General features: G+C 38.5%; 1 protein-coding gene across 1 annotated transcript; it reads right to left on the bottom strand.

Annotated features, from left to right (window-relative positions):
* Positions 1 to 8034: 8034 nt before the first annotated feature.
* Positions 8035 to 8931, bottom strand: LOC104905803 (uncharacterized). The gene has a single exon (XM_010694438.2). It carries the CDS (start codon positions 8929 to 8931, stop codon positions 8035 to 8037), a length of 897 nt encoding a protein of 298 aa, XP_010692740.2.
* Positions 8932 to 13011: the final 4080 nt, after the last annotated feature.

The following is a 13011-nucleotide window of genomic DNA, read 5'->3' as shown; positions in this document are numbered from 1 at the left end:
GTAGTATTTACATTAGGGGTAATATTTATGTTATTACTCATCAATTTTTTTTTATCTAATAAGGTCAAATAAGTTTCAATTAGATCCAATAAGGTCTAATAAGTTTCAATCAGGTCCAATAAGGTCTAATAAGTTTCAATCAGATCCAATAAGGTCTAAGAAATTCCAATCAGGTCAATAAGTTCAATCATTTCCAATAAGTTTCAATTAGGTTCAGTCAGGTCCAGTAAGTTGAATCAGGTCCAATCAGATCTAATAAGTTCAGTTCAGTTCAGTTTAGGTCCAATAAGTTAAGTTCAGATAAGTTCAGGGTCATTCAGGTGAAGGGAACGCACCCTTAGACCTAATTGGAACTTATTGCACCTGATTGTAACTTATTGGACCTTATTAGATCTGATTGGAACTTATTGCACTGATTGGTCCTGATTGAAACTTATCTGAACTGAACTTATTGGATTCGAAACTTAATTTATTAAGGTGAAGAGAATGCACCCTAAACCATTATTTTGAGGAAAAATTGATTATAATAATTCAATCTTTGGGTCGTTTGCTCAAAATAATCCAACCTTTTCTCCCAATCATCTCGTAATGCACCGTTGAGACCGGTAACCTATTGGAATGGTAATTTTTTTTCATTGTCCCCTTTAATATCCCGCCTTCCCCTGCCTTACCAGTCATGAAGAACCACCCCACCCCAACCATGCTCACGATCCCCACCCTCTCACACTCCCTGCTCACGATCCTCACCCCACCCCCACACCCTGCTCATGATCCCCAGCCCCACTCCCTAGTCGTGCGAACAACCCCTGCCTCACCCCCACTCCTTTTAGAAGAACCCCTGCCCCACCCCACCCCTTTGCGAACAACCCCTACCCCACCCTCACCCTATAGCCTCCCTCGTTCTTCTCCCTTCGTCACTAGCATCCTCATTATCTCCCGCTTCACCCCCTTCATCCTCTTCCACTCACCTTCAACCTTTTCGTCGTCCTCTACTCGCAATCTCCGAGACCAGACGCAAATTTTCTTCACGGGTTGGTGATGGTTAGTCGAGGTTGGGGGAGCTTTCGGGGTGGGGGGAGGTGTGGTTGGAGTCGGGGATGGAGAGGGTTGGGTGAGTTGTGGGTCGGGGATAGCGAGGAGAGAGAAAGAGATTTGTGGGAGGGGGTAGGGTTGCGGGTGCAGTGGAAGGGAGAGGGTTTTGGTGGCAGGGAATGGGAGGGAGGGGGTGGCAGTGGGTGGGCAAGGAGAGGGAGGGGGTGGCAGTGGGTGTGGGTGCGCAAGGGGAAGGAAGGAAGGGGGTGGATATGGGGGTTTGTGGCTGTGGGTGGGGAAGGGGATGGAAGATGGTAGTGGGTGGGAAAGGGGAGGGAGGGGTGGAGGATGGGGTGGGTTGGTGGCAGTGGGTAGGCAAGGGGAGGGAGGGGGTAGTAAAAAAATATTTAATTTAATTATAAAGAATCAGAGCAAGACACATTTGCAGTTAACCCATTCTCCTGGTCATCAACCTGTTTCAACAGGTCACGGTGCATTATGAGTGGATTGGGATAAAAGGTTGGATTATTCAATAATAATTTAAAAGGTCGGATTATTTTGAGCGAACAAACTAAAGGTTGGATTATTAGAATAATTTTTTCCTTATTTTGATAGTTTTTTTTTAATTATCTTGCCTTATCTTTTTAGCTTCGGTTTTATTCACCAAGTATTCTCGTTTTTCGGTTTATTTACTAGGTACCCCGAACTTTTAAAAATACACCAGTTACAGCTCAATTTCTTGGTAATACATCAACATGCCCTTAGTAACTAACAGTGATTAAGTCCATTAGTGTTAATCCTAATCAAACTCTAATTAGCCTAACTAAAGCCTAAGTCCTAACTTCAAACCCTAACCCTAGCCCCACCAGCACCCAACCCCCATCACCTCCCCTACCGCATCCCTACATCCCCACACCCCGCATCCCCACAACAGCCCTAACCCCCTCACCCGGCCGATTTCATTTCCTCACCCTTTTAATTCGATTTTTGCACCTATGCTTGTGAACCATGAAAATCTAGTTGATTCTCAGGTTGTTTCATGAAAATTAAAGGGGGATGGGGGTTGCGGGGGTAGGGGAGGGGTGAGCTAGGCGGAAATCAAAGGGGTAGGGGCGCGTGGGTTAGGGAAGGTGTAGGGGGGATGCTGGACTACGGAGGTAGGGAAGGGGGGCTGGCGGGGCTGCGGGGTGCAGGAGGGGGCTGGCAGGGCTGCGATGGTGGAGGAGGGGGGCTACAATGGGGGTGCTGGTGGGGGAAGGGGTGGGGGTTGCAGGGGGAGGTAGTGGTTGTTAGGTGGTAGTGGGGTTAGGATTAGGGTTTGAAGTTAGAGGATAGTATTAGGATTAGTTAGGTTAATTAGGAATAATTAAGATTTAGACTAACAAAGTCAATCGTCATTAGTCATTAAGGGCATGTTGATGTATTACCATAATACTGAGTGATAGTTGGTGTATTTTTAGAAGCGCGAGGGTACCCGGTGAATAAACCGAAAACTGATGAGGTACTTGATGGAAAAACCATTTTAACTTAGAAACCAAGATGCAAACCAAATAATTAAATTTCTACTCACTGGAGCAATTTTGCTCATTCATGTCCTAAGAGCATGTATAATGGGACGCTTGGAAGGGATCTTCATTAGCTCTCTAAGGAGAGAGAGAGAAGTGCTACTTCTTACCCTAAAATGGAGCTTTTCGTGTGTCTTGAGTATATCTCCCTGGAGACACTTGAAAAGTGTCACTTGGAGCATATGTCATTTGGGAGAAATGAAAAATGATTTTCCATAGTCCTAACAAATCAATTAGTGACACATGACACACAAAAAAATTAGTTTCATTAATTGATATGAGTTTCAGTAGATAGTGGAATATATAATAGAGAGCTATTTAAAGAGATTTATATTTGTTGGGTGTTTCCGTGTTATAGTTTTTTAGAGTAGTTTGAAGACAGAGAATAGTTGAGAGTTCATTGGAGAGCCATTACCATTGTACATGCTCTCCCTCGAATGTTTTTGCGATATAAGTTACAATTTGTATCATAAGTGATTTAATTAATACCACTTGTATGCTAATTAAACCACTTGTTTATACCATATTCAAAAACTTATTAATAGTAGATATCATAAGTGGTTTATTTGGTACCATGGCATTAATCATTAGGGAGTACTTCCTCTGTATTTTTTTTATCTTTCTTACTTTAAGTGTGCACATTTGCTAATGCACTTATTGACACTTAAATAACTTTCATTATATATATATTTAGTAAAAATTATAATGATTGAGTATTAATAAAGTACTCATTGAGATGAATCAAACAAGACCTCACATGACTATATTTTTCCTTAATTATATATTGAGATTTTTTTTGAAGATTCTCTCTAATTATGAATACTGTCAAGATTCCAAGTGGGAAAAATAAAAAAATACAGAGGGAGTACCATTTAAACTACTTTTTGTACCAGTTTAATGCAACCTTTTTTAGGAACCAATTTAATAATTTGGGAAAATGTATCATTAGATTTAAAAGCTAGTATTATAAAAAACTCTCTAATGACAAAAAATTATAGCAATTTTTATTCGGTAGAAAATAAAGTATATTCAATTTATATAGTGTCTTCTCAGCTTTCTTGCTCCCCCTTTAAAACCCCTACCAGAACCCTAGCTTTTCTTAGTTTTCTCTACGCTGGCGCCGTCTGCGTTTCCTTCTTTCAATGTGCGTTTCCCAGGGGTAACCTCTCATCTCAATACTTTTCCATTACCTCTTTCATTCCTTTTCATAGTTGTCTCTTTATCAAATTTTTGAAAAATCTTCTCTCAATCAGTTTTCCCTAATTCGTAGTTCTCTAGGTGTTTTGTCTCAATTTATTCCCTTCTTTTAAGTGGTGTTTGCTACCGTTAAATTTTCAGGTGTGTTTTTCATGGGATTCTTGAGGGGTTGGGAGATTAAAGTTTGAATATGATAATTCAAATCAATAGTAAAGCTTTTGAATTTGGGTTGAGTAATGGTTTCTTAAAAATTGGTAAGTTCTATAAGAATCAAAAGCGGTGGATTAATGTTCCAATTAAGTTGATTGAATGAGTTTTCGGTGTCCTCAGTGATTGTTCAAAGTTGGTTGAATTTGAACACTCTACAAGATCTGGTTGCCTTTGGTGGAGAATTCAACCTAGTTGTAATTGATGGGGGTGGTTTTTGAAATTAAGTATGAAGATTAAGTTTTTGGTATTCAGTTTTTGTCCTTACTTTAAGTAGTGCTAATCCTTAGAGAATTTTTTCCATGTCATTTTACAAGTTGCTTAAGAAGTATCAAAGCAACCGATTGCTGCTATTGATGGTGAATGCCATAATGTTTTTTTTTTGGATTCTTTTGGTTCACTTCGAAGAGATTATACGTCTCTCTCTCACTATAGTGAGCTAAAGTTAGAAATGGATGCTTTACTCAACTTGGAAAATTCGCAGACTGGCTCTAGTCAAGTTGCTCATCATGTTATGGAACCTTACACTCTTATGATGCAATGTTCTTGTTGAGCAATGACCCTTTAAAAGAAGTTGTTGTTAACAAGGAGAAGATGACAAATCCATAGAGGTTATTGAAAAGTGTTAGTTTGAGTGGCAATGTAAGTTCCCTTTCATTTGCTAATGAGATGTGTATCAAGAGAAGTTCAGTTTCTGTGATGGAAATGAGGTCTTTGCGTGTGCTAATGGAATTAGCAAAAATGCAAATTCATTTAGTAATATTAGTGAGGATCGAATCTGATGTCTGAATCTAATATGAGTAATATTGTGCCAAGTTCTCCTTTTCAATGGCAAACAAAGAAAAATCAATGTCAATTGCTTAATCATCTTGGTTTCCATTATAATATAGAGAAGAATAATCAATCTCAATTACTTCAACACCTTAGGTTTTGCAGAAAAACGGAGAAGAAAATTGGGGTACAAGTGGCAAAGAGATGGTCTAATAAGGAATATCCCAATGGCTAATACGACGTTCATTCTTCGAAAATGTTCTAAGGAGTTCTTTACTTGTTTTGTTTGATTTTGTTGTCTTAGTTTGTTGTATCTAGTCATCAAGATTCGGTGTCGTCGTTCGTAGGTTATTTGTTTTGGTAGTTGTGTGATATTTTTATCTTGTTCTAGTGGTATTGTTGTCTAGGGGGTTTAGTTGTGTTTGAAGTGTTTGATTTTTGGTGTTTATCTTGCTGTTTTAAGGGGTTAATACTCTTGACATTTCGATGTATGCTTTTAACTCTATTATGAATTTTAATGAAATTAAATAAATTATATAAAGAACTAGTATTAAAAGCACATATTTTAGTACCACAAGTTGGAGTAATCTTGACATATAACCCTTCAGGGCTTTTTAGTCTTTTGATTAAATATTGGTTCCAAAATTAAATTGGTCAAAATCTAAAACTAGTACTAGTTTTCAATACTAATTCTACCACTTTAAGGCTATTCCCCTCAGTTGAAATAAGGTAATGTCTAAATTTATTAAGATTTGATGATTTGGATCTTTCTAGTCAAGTCTAATAAATTGTTTTACTTTTGAGGCTAATTTATATATACTTCCTCCATATCAAATTAAATGCAACAGTTTCTAAAAATAATTGTTTCAAATTAATTGCAACAATTTCCTTCTTTCCATTTATGGTAAAGAATTTGTGTGTGAATTTACTCAAATACCCTTACTAACATTAATTAACATTTCTTATATTCTCCTAATTTGGACTAAAAATCAGATTATTAACTTGTGCCTAACTTAATGATTCCCACCAAACATTTATGATCAAATTGAAGCTGATCATAAATGTTCATCATCAAAAAACCCCACCCAACCCAGAACCTTAATTTCTTCCTCTCCTCAGCCAATTCTCACTCTTCGTCTTCTCTCTCCTCATCTTCTTCTATCTGCATCTTCTTCTCCCTCTCTCTCTCTCTCACTTCTTCTCTCTCTTCATCTTCTCACCAAAATTCTTTTAATGGTGAACACCCAACCACTTACTGATGCAGCTTTTGCTGCAAAATCGCAAGAAGAGACTATAATTTGCAGAGATCTTGCACATTCCATATCTGACGAATCTTTTTATGCATGGAAGCTTTTTTACTCTGGTGAAGCGGAGAATTGTTTGAGAAAAAATTCGATGAAGGCGTTAGAAAAGGTTATAAAATCTGCTGAGAAAGAGGAGGAGAAGAAAATGGCGCAGAAAAAGTTATTTTTTAACACCCCTACTAGTAAGTCTCTTATCCCTAAACCTAGATCTAGGGTTTCTGCGAGAAGATCTCAGGGGAAGGGTGTTAAAATTGTAGAACATAACTTTGAGGAGGAGAGGTAAAAAATTAGGGCAACCCATGTCAACATACTACCAGTTGTTTGTGGTTTAATGGCGGTGGGTTCAACTTCGCCAACTGTTGTTAAAAGAAAGGGGAAAGGGAAGATGCATGAGGAGGTAAAGATGGAGGTTGAGAGTAAAGAGGAAGAAAACAAGGGGTTGACTGTGAGTTGATTTATGGGTGGGAGAATGAGTTTGAAGTTGGGGGGAGTTACCACGATTTGTTCATGGAGGATGAATACGGTACCATGCTTCGATTTAAAATTTATGAGGAGTATGCTAATGAGTTCGATGATGGTTGTCCTGACATCCCCTTGAGTCCCTTCCATGAAGGGGAGGATTTGGATCCAAGAGAGCATTTCTATCTACTGTTGGAAAGAGGAACTCATTAGAGTTCCTGAGGTTTTGTTATCTTCTCTATTCTATTTTTATGTACTCTGTGATTGTGTATATTTGTTGCCTTATGATGATTTATGATGATGGTGTGTTGTGTGTGGTGCTGAAATTAATCGCCAACTCTGTTATGAGTCCCATGGCACTGTGATGATATTTCTCTCTGTTTCTTGCTATAATTATGTATGGTTTCATGTTTGGATTGTGTTGGAAGAAATTGGACTTACTGTTGGTTAGTTGGCTACTTGGGTGCTTACTATTTATTGTTATTGGTTGGTTGGTGTGGTTGCTTGCTTGCTTGCTTAGTTAGTTCCCTTAAGTCCCTTTCATGGTTGGTTTATGTTGGATTGTGTTGGAATTTGTGTTGTCCTATGAACTATCCCTGTGTTTGTTAGTTGGATGCTTTGTTGTTTAGGTTAAAATGAGTCCCTTTACATCTCAATGATCATTTTGTGAGAGATAATAGTCACACATAATGCAAATGATGAAGGGACTCAACATATCACATAACCCATGTTATAGGCTCCAAGTTTGAATGCACTTTGTGCTTCAAACTTGTTGAGGAGTCAAACATGGGTTATGTTTGATGATTATGTTCATACCTGATGCATTAAAGAAATCAAATGATGTTAAGTTTCCATTATAGTGATTTGTCTGCCATATACAACTTGGGTGGAGAGTTCCCATAATATGATCTCATTTGTAAATAAGGCCTTGTTTGGTTGACAAAATAAATCATGGGAAGTGCAAATTCCTAGGAAGTAAAGTATATGAAGTTGTTTGGTTGGCAAAACCATGGGAATTTGCACTTCCTAGGAAGTTCTACTTCCTCCAAAATGGAGGAAGTTACTTACCTAGGTCCCCCTAGGTAAGTAGAGCTTCCCATTGTCAATCAAACACAATTTTGCACTTCCTAGGAATTTCTACTTCCTCCAAAATGGAGGAAGTTACTTACCTAGGTCCCCCTAGGTGAGTAGAGCTTCCCATTGTCAACCAAACACAATTTTACACTTCCTAGGAATTTCAAATACATGGAAAAAATAACTTCCTAGGAAGTATGACTTCCCATATACAACCAAACAAGGCCTAAAAGTAATTATACATAACAAGAACACTTAACTATCATTATTATCTTCATAACATGCACTACATTACATGACTGTCTCAACAGTTACATATTTACACAAAAGACACATAATCAGAACTTCTTAATGTTCCTTCTACACAAAAAGTTGTTTAAACAAAAAAAAAGTTCATCATGTTCCTCCTAATACTTAGTCTCTGGTTAGGTGTAGCAGTCATTAATTGTTGCATCAATATGAAAATGAAATTGCATTGGTATGTTACCAATGTCAAAAATAAATGAATCTGCATCAACTTCATCCCATTCATTAAAGTCATGCACATTAGAAAATATAGGAACCTCCCTTTCATTAAGGTACTTAACTGCCTCATCAAGTAGGGATTGTTCAATCTCAACATTCTCTGACAATTTCCCAATTCTTTGTAAATATGCTTTTCCATGATGAGGATTCTTGTAATTGTTACCCCCTTTGTCTTTCAAAATTTCAGTGATCACATATTGTAACTCTAACCATGCAAACTTAATCTTTTCTGTGTCATAGAATTCATATGCATCTTGAACTCTAGCTATAAGCTCATCTATATTCTGTGGAAATGATTGATTATGAATTGATTGAAGATCCGTGAATAAACATAAATCCAACAAGTTGAGATCATGGGATTGGGGTGGTTGATTTACTAGTTGTACGTTGAAGCCATTCTGTGTTGCAGCTTGTTTGAATTCCATATCATCAACTGATATGTGTGGTCTTGCATTATCCCGCTGCAATTGAATGTTCATTGGTAAAAAGGCAAGCCAATTTTGCATAATGCTAGGTATGACATTGTCAATTAGTATTCTTCTGATGACTTCTTTTGTAACTGATTCAACTGGCTTTGTTTCAATGGTCCCTACTTCTCTGTTGCAACTTCTTTTCTTTGCTCTTACATAATGAACAAAATGGTATATTCCATACTTTCCATCATGGATTTCCAATCCATTTGAATCATAAATTGGCCTCCCAATTACACCCATGAACATTATTTTTATCCTAAACCTCTTAGATTGACAACACCTATATGAGTCATCCTCAAAAGGTAAGAGATAAAATCTCCTCATTTCCGATTTTAGGTAGAACCATTTCTCATTTATGTGTATCATATTTTGCATGTCATGGAATATTGATTTTGTAGTTTGTGTAGGAGGATAGATATGGCTTAAAACCCACTTCATTCTTGTCAATTTGTGTGCCTCTGTCACTCTTGGATGTGTACTTTATGTGTGTGACCTCAATTTTCCTTTTTTTAACAACCTTGCAACAATAAAGTGTGGTATTTTCAGTGCTCATGCACAGCTTCTAATTATTGTTCTAAGATGCAGTGGGACAGATTGTAAAAAATCATCACTATAGTGCTTAGGTTTCCTACCACATCTACCATATCTCTTGTGCATAACATCTATTGCATGACCTTCACTACTTTGTTTCATTGCATCTTTGTAGATTCGATTTATAGTGCTTTTATGTATACCTACTTCCTTTGCAAGTTTGCTTTGAAATCCCCATTTCATTACTCCCTCATTCTCATTTAGTAGTAGACAATCCACTCCTTTGTGCTACTGTTAGACATGATTTGTGCCTTGTAATAATTGCATTAATTTGTGCTTCTTCTTCTACAATTTCTTCCTCCTCATCTTTTATTGCTTCTTGTAGCTCAAAATCTTCCCACAGTAGCTGCTCAATTGAGAAGAAGTTCAGGTCATCAAGTCCTCCATCCTCCATGATGCAAATTCACCAATTCCGTGTTGTGCAAACTGATTTTTTTTGTACAAAGTAATCTCTAAAACTAATTAAACTATGGTGCTGTGTGTGCCATGTGTAGTTGGTGGTTTTTTTTTAGAACAATGGAATAGTTAAGGTAGGAGAAGAAGAGGAGAGAGAAAGAAAAATTGTAATGTATTGTTGGGGTGAATATTTTTTGGGTTTTTTTATGAAATGGACAAAATGTTTTTGCCTCCAAAATTCTGAAATTTTGGAGCAAAAAATGTTGGAGCCAAAATTTTCTCCCATGGGGTTCCCACAGCCCCCTAGAAAAAAATGTTGGAGCTAAAATTTTCTCCCACATGCGGTCCCCACAACCTCCTCCCCTTCTAATTTCTCCTCCAGTTTTTCCTTTCCTTTACAACTTAGCTCCACTTTCTCTCTCCTTATTAATATACCCACATGCTAAACTTTTGTATTAATCTTACTTTAAGAAATTTTGCCTAGGAGTTCGTGTCTAAGGAAATGTTGCATTTAATTTGATACGAAGAAAGTAGAAGAAAAAACATATTCATGTAATATCTTGTTGAAACTGTCTCCTCGTATATTTTTCAATCCTCTAATTTCATAATGTTTTCTAACACGATATTGAAGATATTTGGTACTATGTAAATGGAAATAAGGTATGAGCTGAATGTTTTCAGATCTAGTATCACTAGTGGAAAAATGAAGAAGGGTTGCGCTAAAAAAGGCATGTAGGGCTGCGCTTTTTGACAGCAGCCCTTTCAGTAGCAGCCCTTCACTTTTTAAGTAGGGCTACGCTAGAAAAGCGCAGCCCTTAAGCTAGAAGGGTTGCGCTAGTTAGGAAAAAGCGCAGCCCTTCTAGCCCAGAAGGGCTGCGCTAGTTAGGAAAAAGCGCAGCCCTTCTGAGCTAGAAGGGCTGTGCTTTTTCCTAACTAGCGCAACCCTTCCTACCAAAAAAAAAAATCTCACATTTTCTGAAATTAAACAGAAGAGAAGAGAAACGAAACGAAAATACTAAACCCAAAACAATAAAAAGAATGAAACGAAAATGAAAAAAAGGAACAAAAACTAATATACAAAGAGAAGTATACAATTCAAGACTTATCTCTCTAGAAAGGGAGAGCATCTCTCTCTACGAAATATTAGAGTTTGACGAGAAATTTTTTCCTAAACTAAAAAAAGGTAGCTTTTCAAGATCTCCTAAAAACACATCCCAAAAAAAACCAGTAGTCCAAAGGGTAGTGAAAATTGAAGGCAATGAATGAAACTAGGAGGCATAATGTTAGTGAGGTTCCCTCGCTAAGAAGGATGGGTATCAAGATTTCGAAAGAAGAAGAGGATTCAGGGCCGGAAGATTTCGAGCTATTCCAAGCAGTGGTGGGAAGGGTAAAGGACATCCGAGATTTCCAAGAGGAAGAAATCAGGGAATGGGTGAACCAGATGTGGATCACTCATGGAGATATCAGAGTAAAGAAAGTGAGTAAACTATTCTTCTTTATCTGTCCTGACTTAAGGGATAGATATAATCTTGTCTCGAGGGGCATGGCCAACTATCAAGGAGCCTTATTTATTTTCTCTAAGTGTGAACCTCGTCGCCCTTTTAGCGCCCTGGTTTCACCAAGGGTCCCCATATGGATAAAAATTGAGGGGCTTCCATTGCTATATAACAAGTCGCATATAGCAAGGAAAGCATTAGAAAGAATAGGTAGAGTGCTATCCTTTGATGATCCATCGTCAGTTCAAGGGATAAAAAACTTCTTGAGGGCAAAAGTTATCATACCCATCAATAACCCCCTAGTTCCAGGGTTTTACTTTGTGTCGGAAAATCCACAACCAGACTGGGTAGACCTCAGATATGAGGGGGTGTTTGTCTACTGCTCAAAGTGTGGGAGAATAGGGCATAGAAGGCCGAGGTGTAGAATATCCATAGAAACATCTCAAAGGCATTTCCACATGGTGATGAACGATATAGGGCAAGGAACAGACCAGCCACTGGTGTCTCCTTCTTTCTTCCCATTATTTTCTAATAAACTCATAGGTCTTAAAAGAGTTCAACGTAACAGAATATCGCAGGTAAACTTAGTAAATGTAGAATGGGATCGAGAGAGCGAAGGTGATAGTCAGTCTGAAGAAACTGGGTCAAATAATGAGGATGCAAATCATGACGGAGAAGGGTCTAACAGTTCGCATAGCCCGGAAAATGATTCAGACAGTTCGAGTGGAGGGGATGATAATAATCCAAGACAAGCACAGGATAGGGCTATCCAGGGAATTCATATCAATAACTCCAACACACCTAACTCTCATAAAAGAAAAGAGAGAGGTGAGTGCTCCCAGCAGCCTCCGAGGAAAAAGCAAAAACTTTACCACTCTCAGATAGGTGAATGGGGTGTGAAACAAGCAAGGAGGTCCAAGAGGAAAGCCCGCCAAAATATGCTTAGGCAGGGGAAAAGGAGAAGCACGCGCGTAGGAGAGGAGGAGAAGAAGGAAAATAACCCTTATTTCGAGAAATCTCCCGAGAATGAATATCTCACAGCTGCTCCAGGTATTAATCTTTTCAACCACCTTATTTACTTACACCGAGGGGATTACAGTTATACCCCTATGCATGCAAAGAAAGACTTGAAGCTGGGGAAGGGCAGTATGGTAAACTCCTGCATGGAGAAGGGAGTTTTGGATAGGTCTGCAGCCATTTATCTTCCTATACCTTCTCAACCACCCCAATTTACGTCAAGTACTCATTACTTGAGGTTCTCTGGTACTGTGGAACGTACTGAAGTTAACCCCTTCCACTCCCCCCTTTATTTAAGCAATCTAACCCAAAAAGAGGAAACATTCCTAATTCACCAGCTTCCATTTTCAGTCTAGTTCCCCACATGGCGCCAAACATTTCACCTTCCCAAATATTTCCCTTGATAAATCACCCTCAAACTAACCCAAATTGTCAGAATGAGAATCAAGAAGCAGTCTTGCTAGATGAGCTATTCAACACTGTCACTATTAAAGAAACGGATAGAATTTACTTTCCCCAGGACCCATATGCTAACCCGTTTATTCCTTTCATCCCCTTTGGGTCATTGGAGTATGTAGATGCTCATGGTGTACTGGTTAGTAACCAAGACCCCTTTTTTGAGCCCATGAACCAGCTGATTTCTCCTGTTCAAGGTGACCCTACTCAGGTGGGCCTGGGAAATTTGAGTATGGACCCTTGGGAGGAACTCGTGCAATTCTTCAACCAAGAGAAACCTATAGGCTTTGATGAGAATATCTCGCGGGCCCATGAAGGAGAGTTTGAGAAAGTCCAGGCCCCAACAAATTTAAGCAGTTACTGCGAGCCTATAATTCAACCCCCACCAAACTCCCCAAGCTCTACAAATTTCTTTCTCTCGGCCAACTCAGAATTTCCAGTGCAGGAA

The sequence above is a fragment of the Beta vulgaris genome, chromosome 1 (assembly GCF_026745355.1).
Source record: "Beta vulgaris subsp. vulgaris cultivar EL10 chromosome 1, EL10.2, whole genome shotgun sequence".
Lineage (NCBI taxonomy): Eukaryota > Viridiplantae > Streptophyta > Magnoliopsida > Caryophyllales > Amaranthaceae > Beta > Beta vulgaris.
Note: the sequence above shows the minus strand (reverse complement) of the source record. Positions and strands in the feature narration are given on the sequence as shown.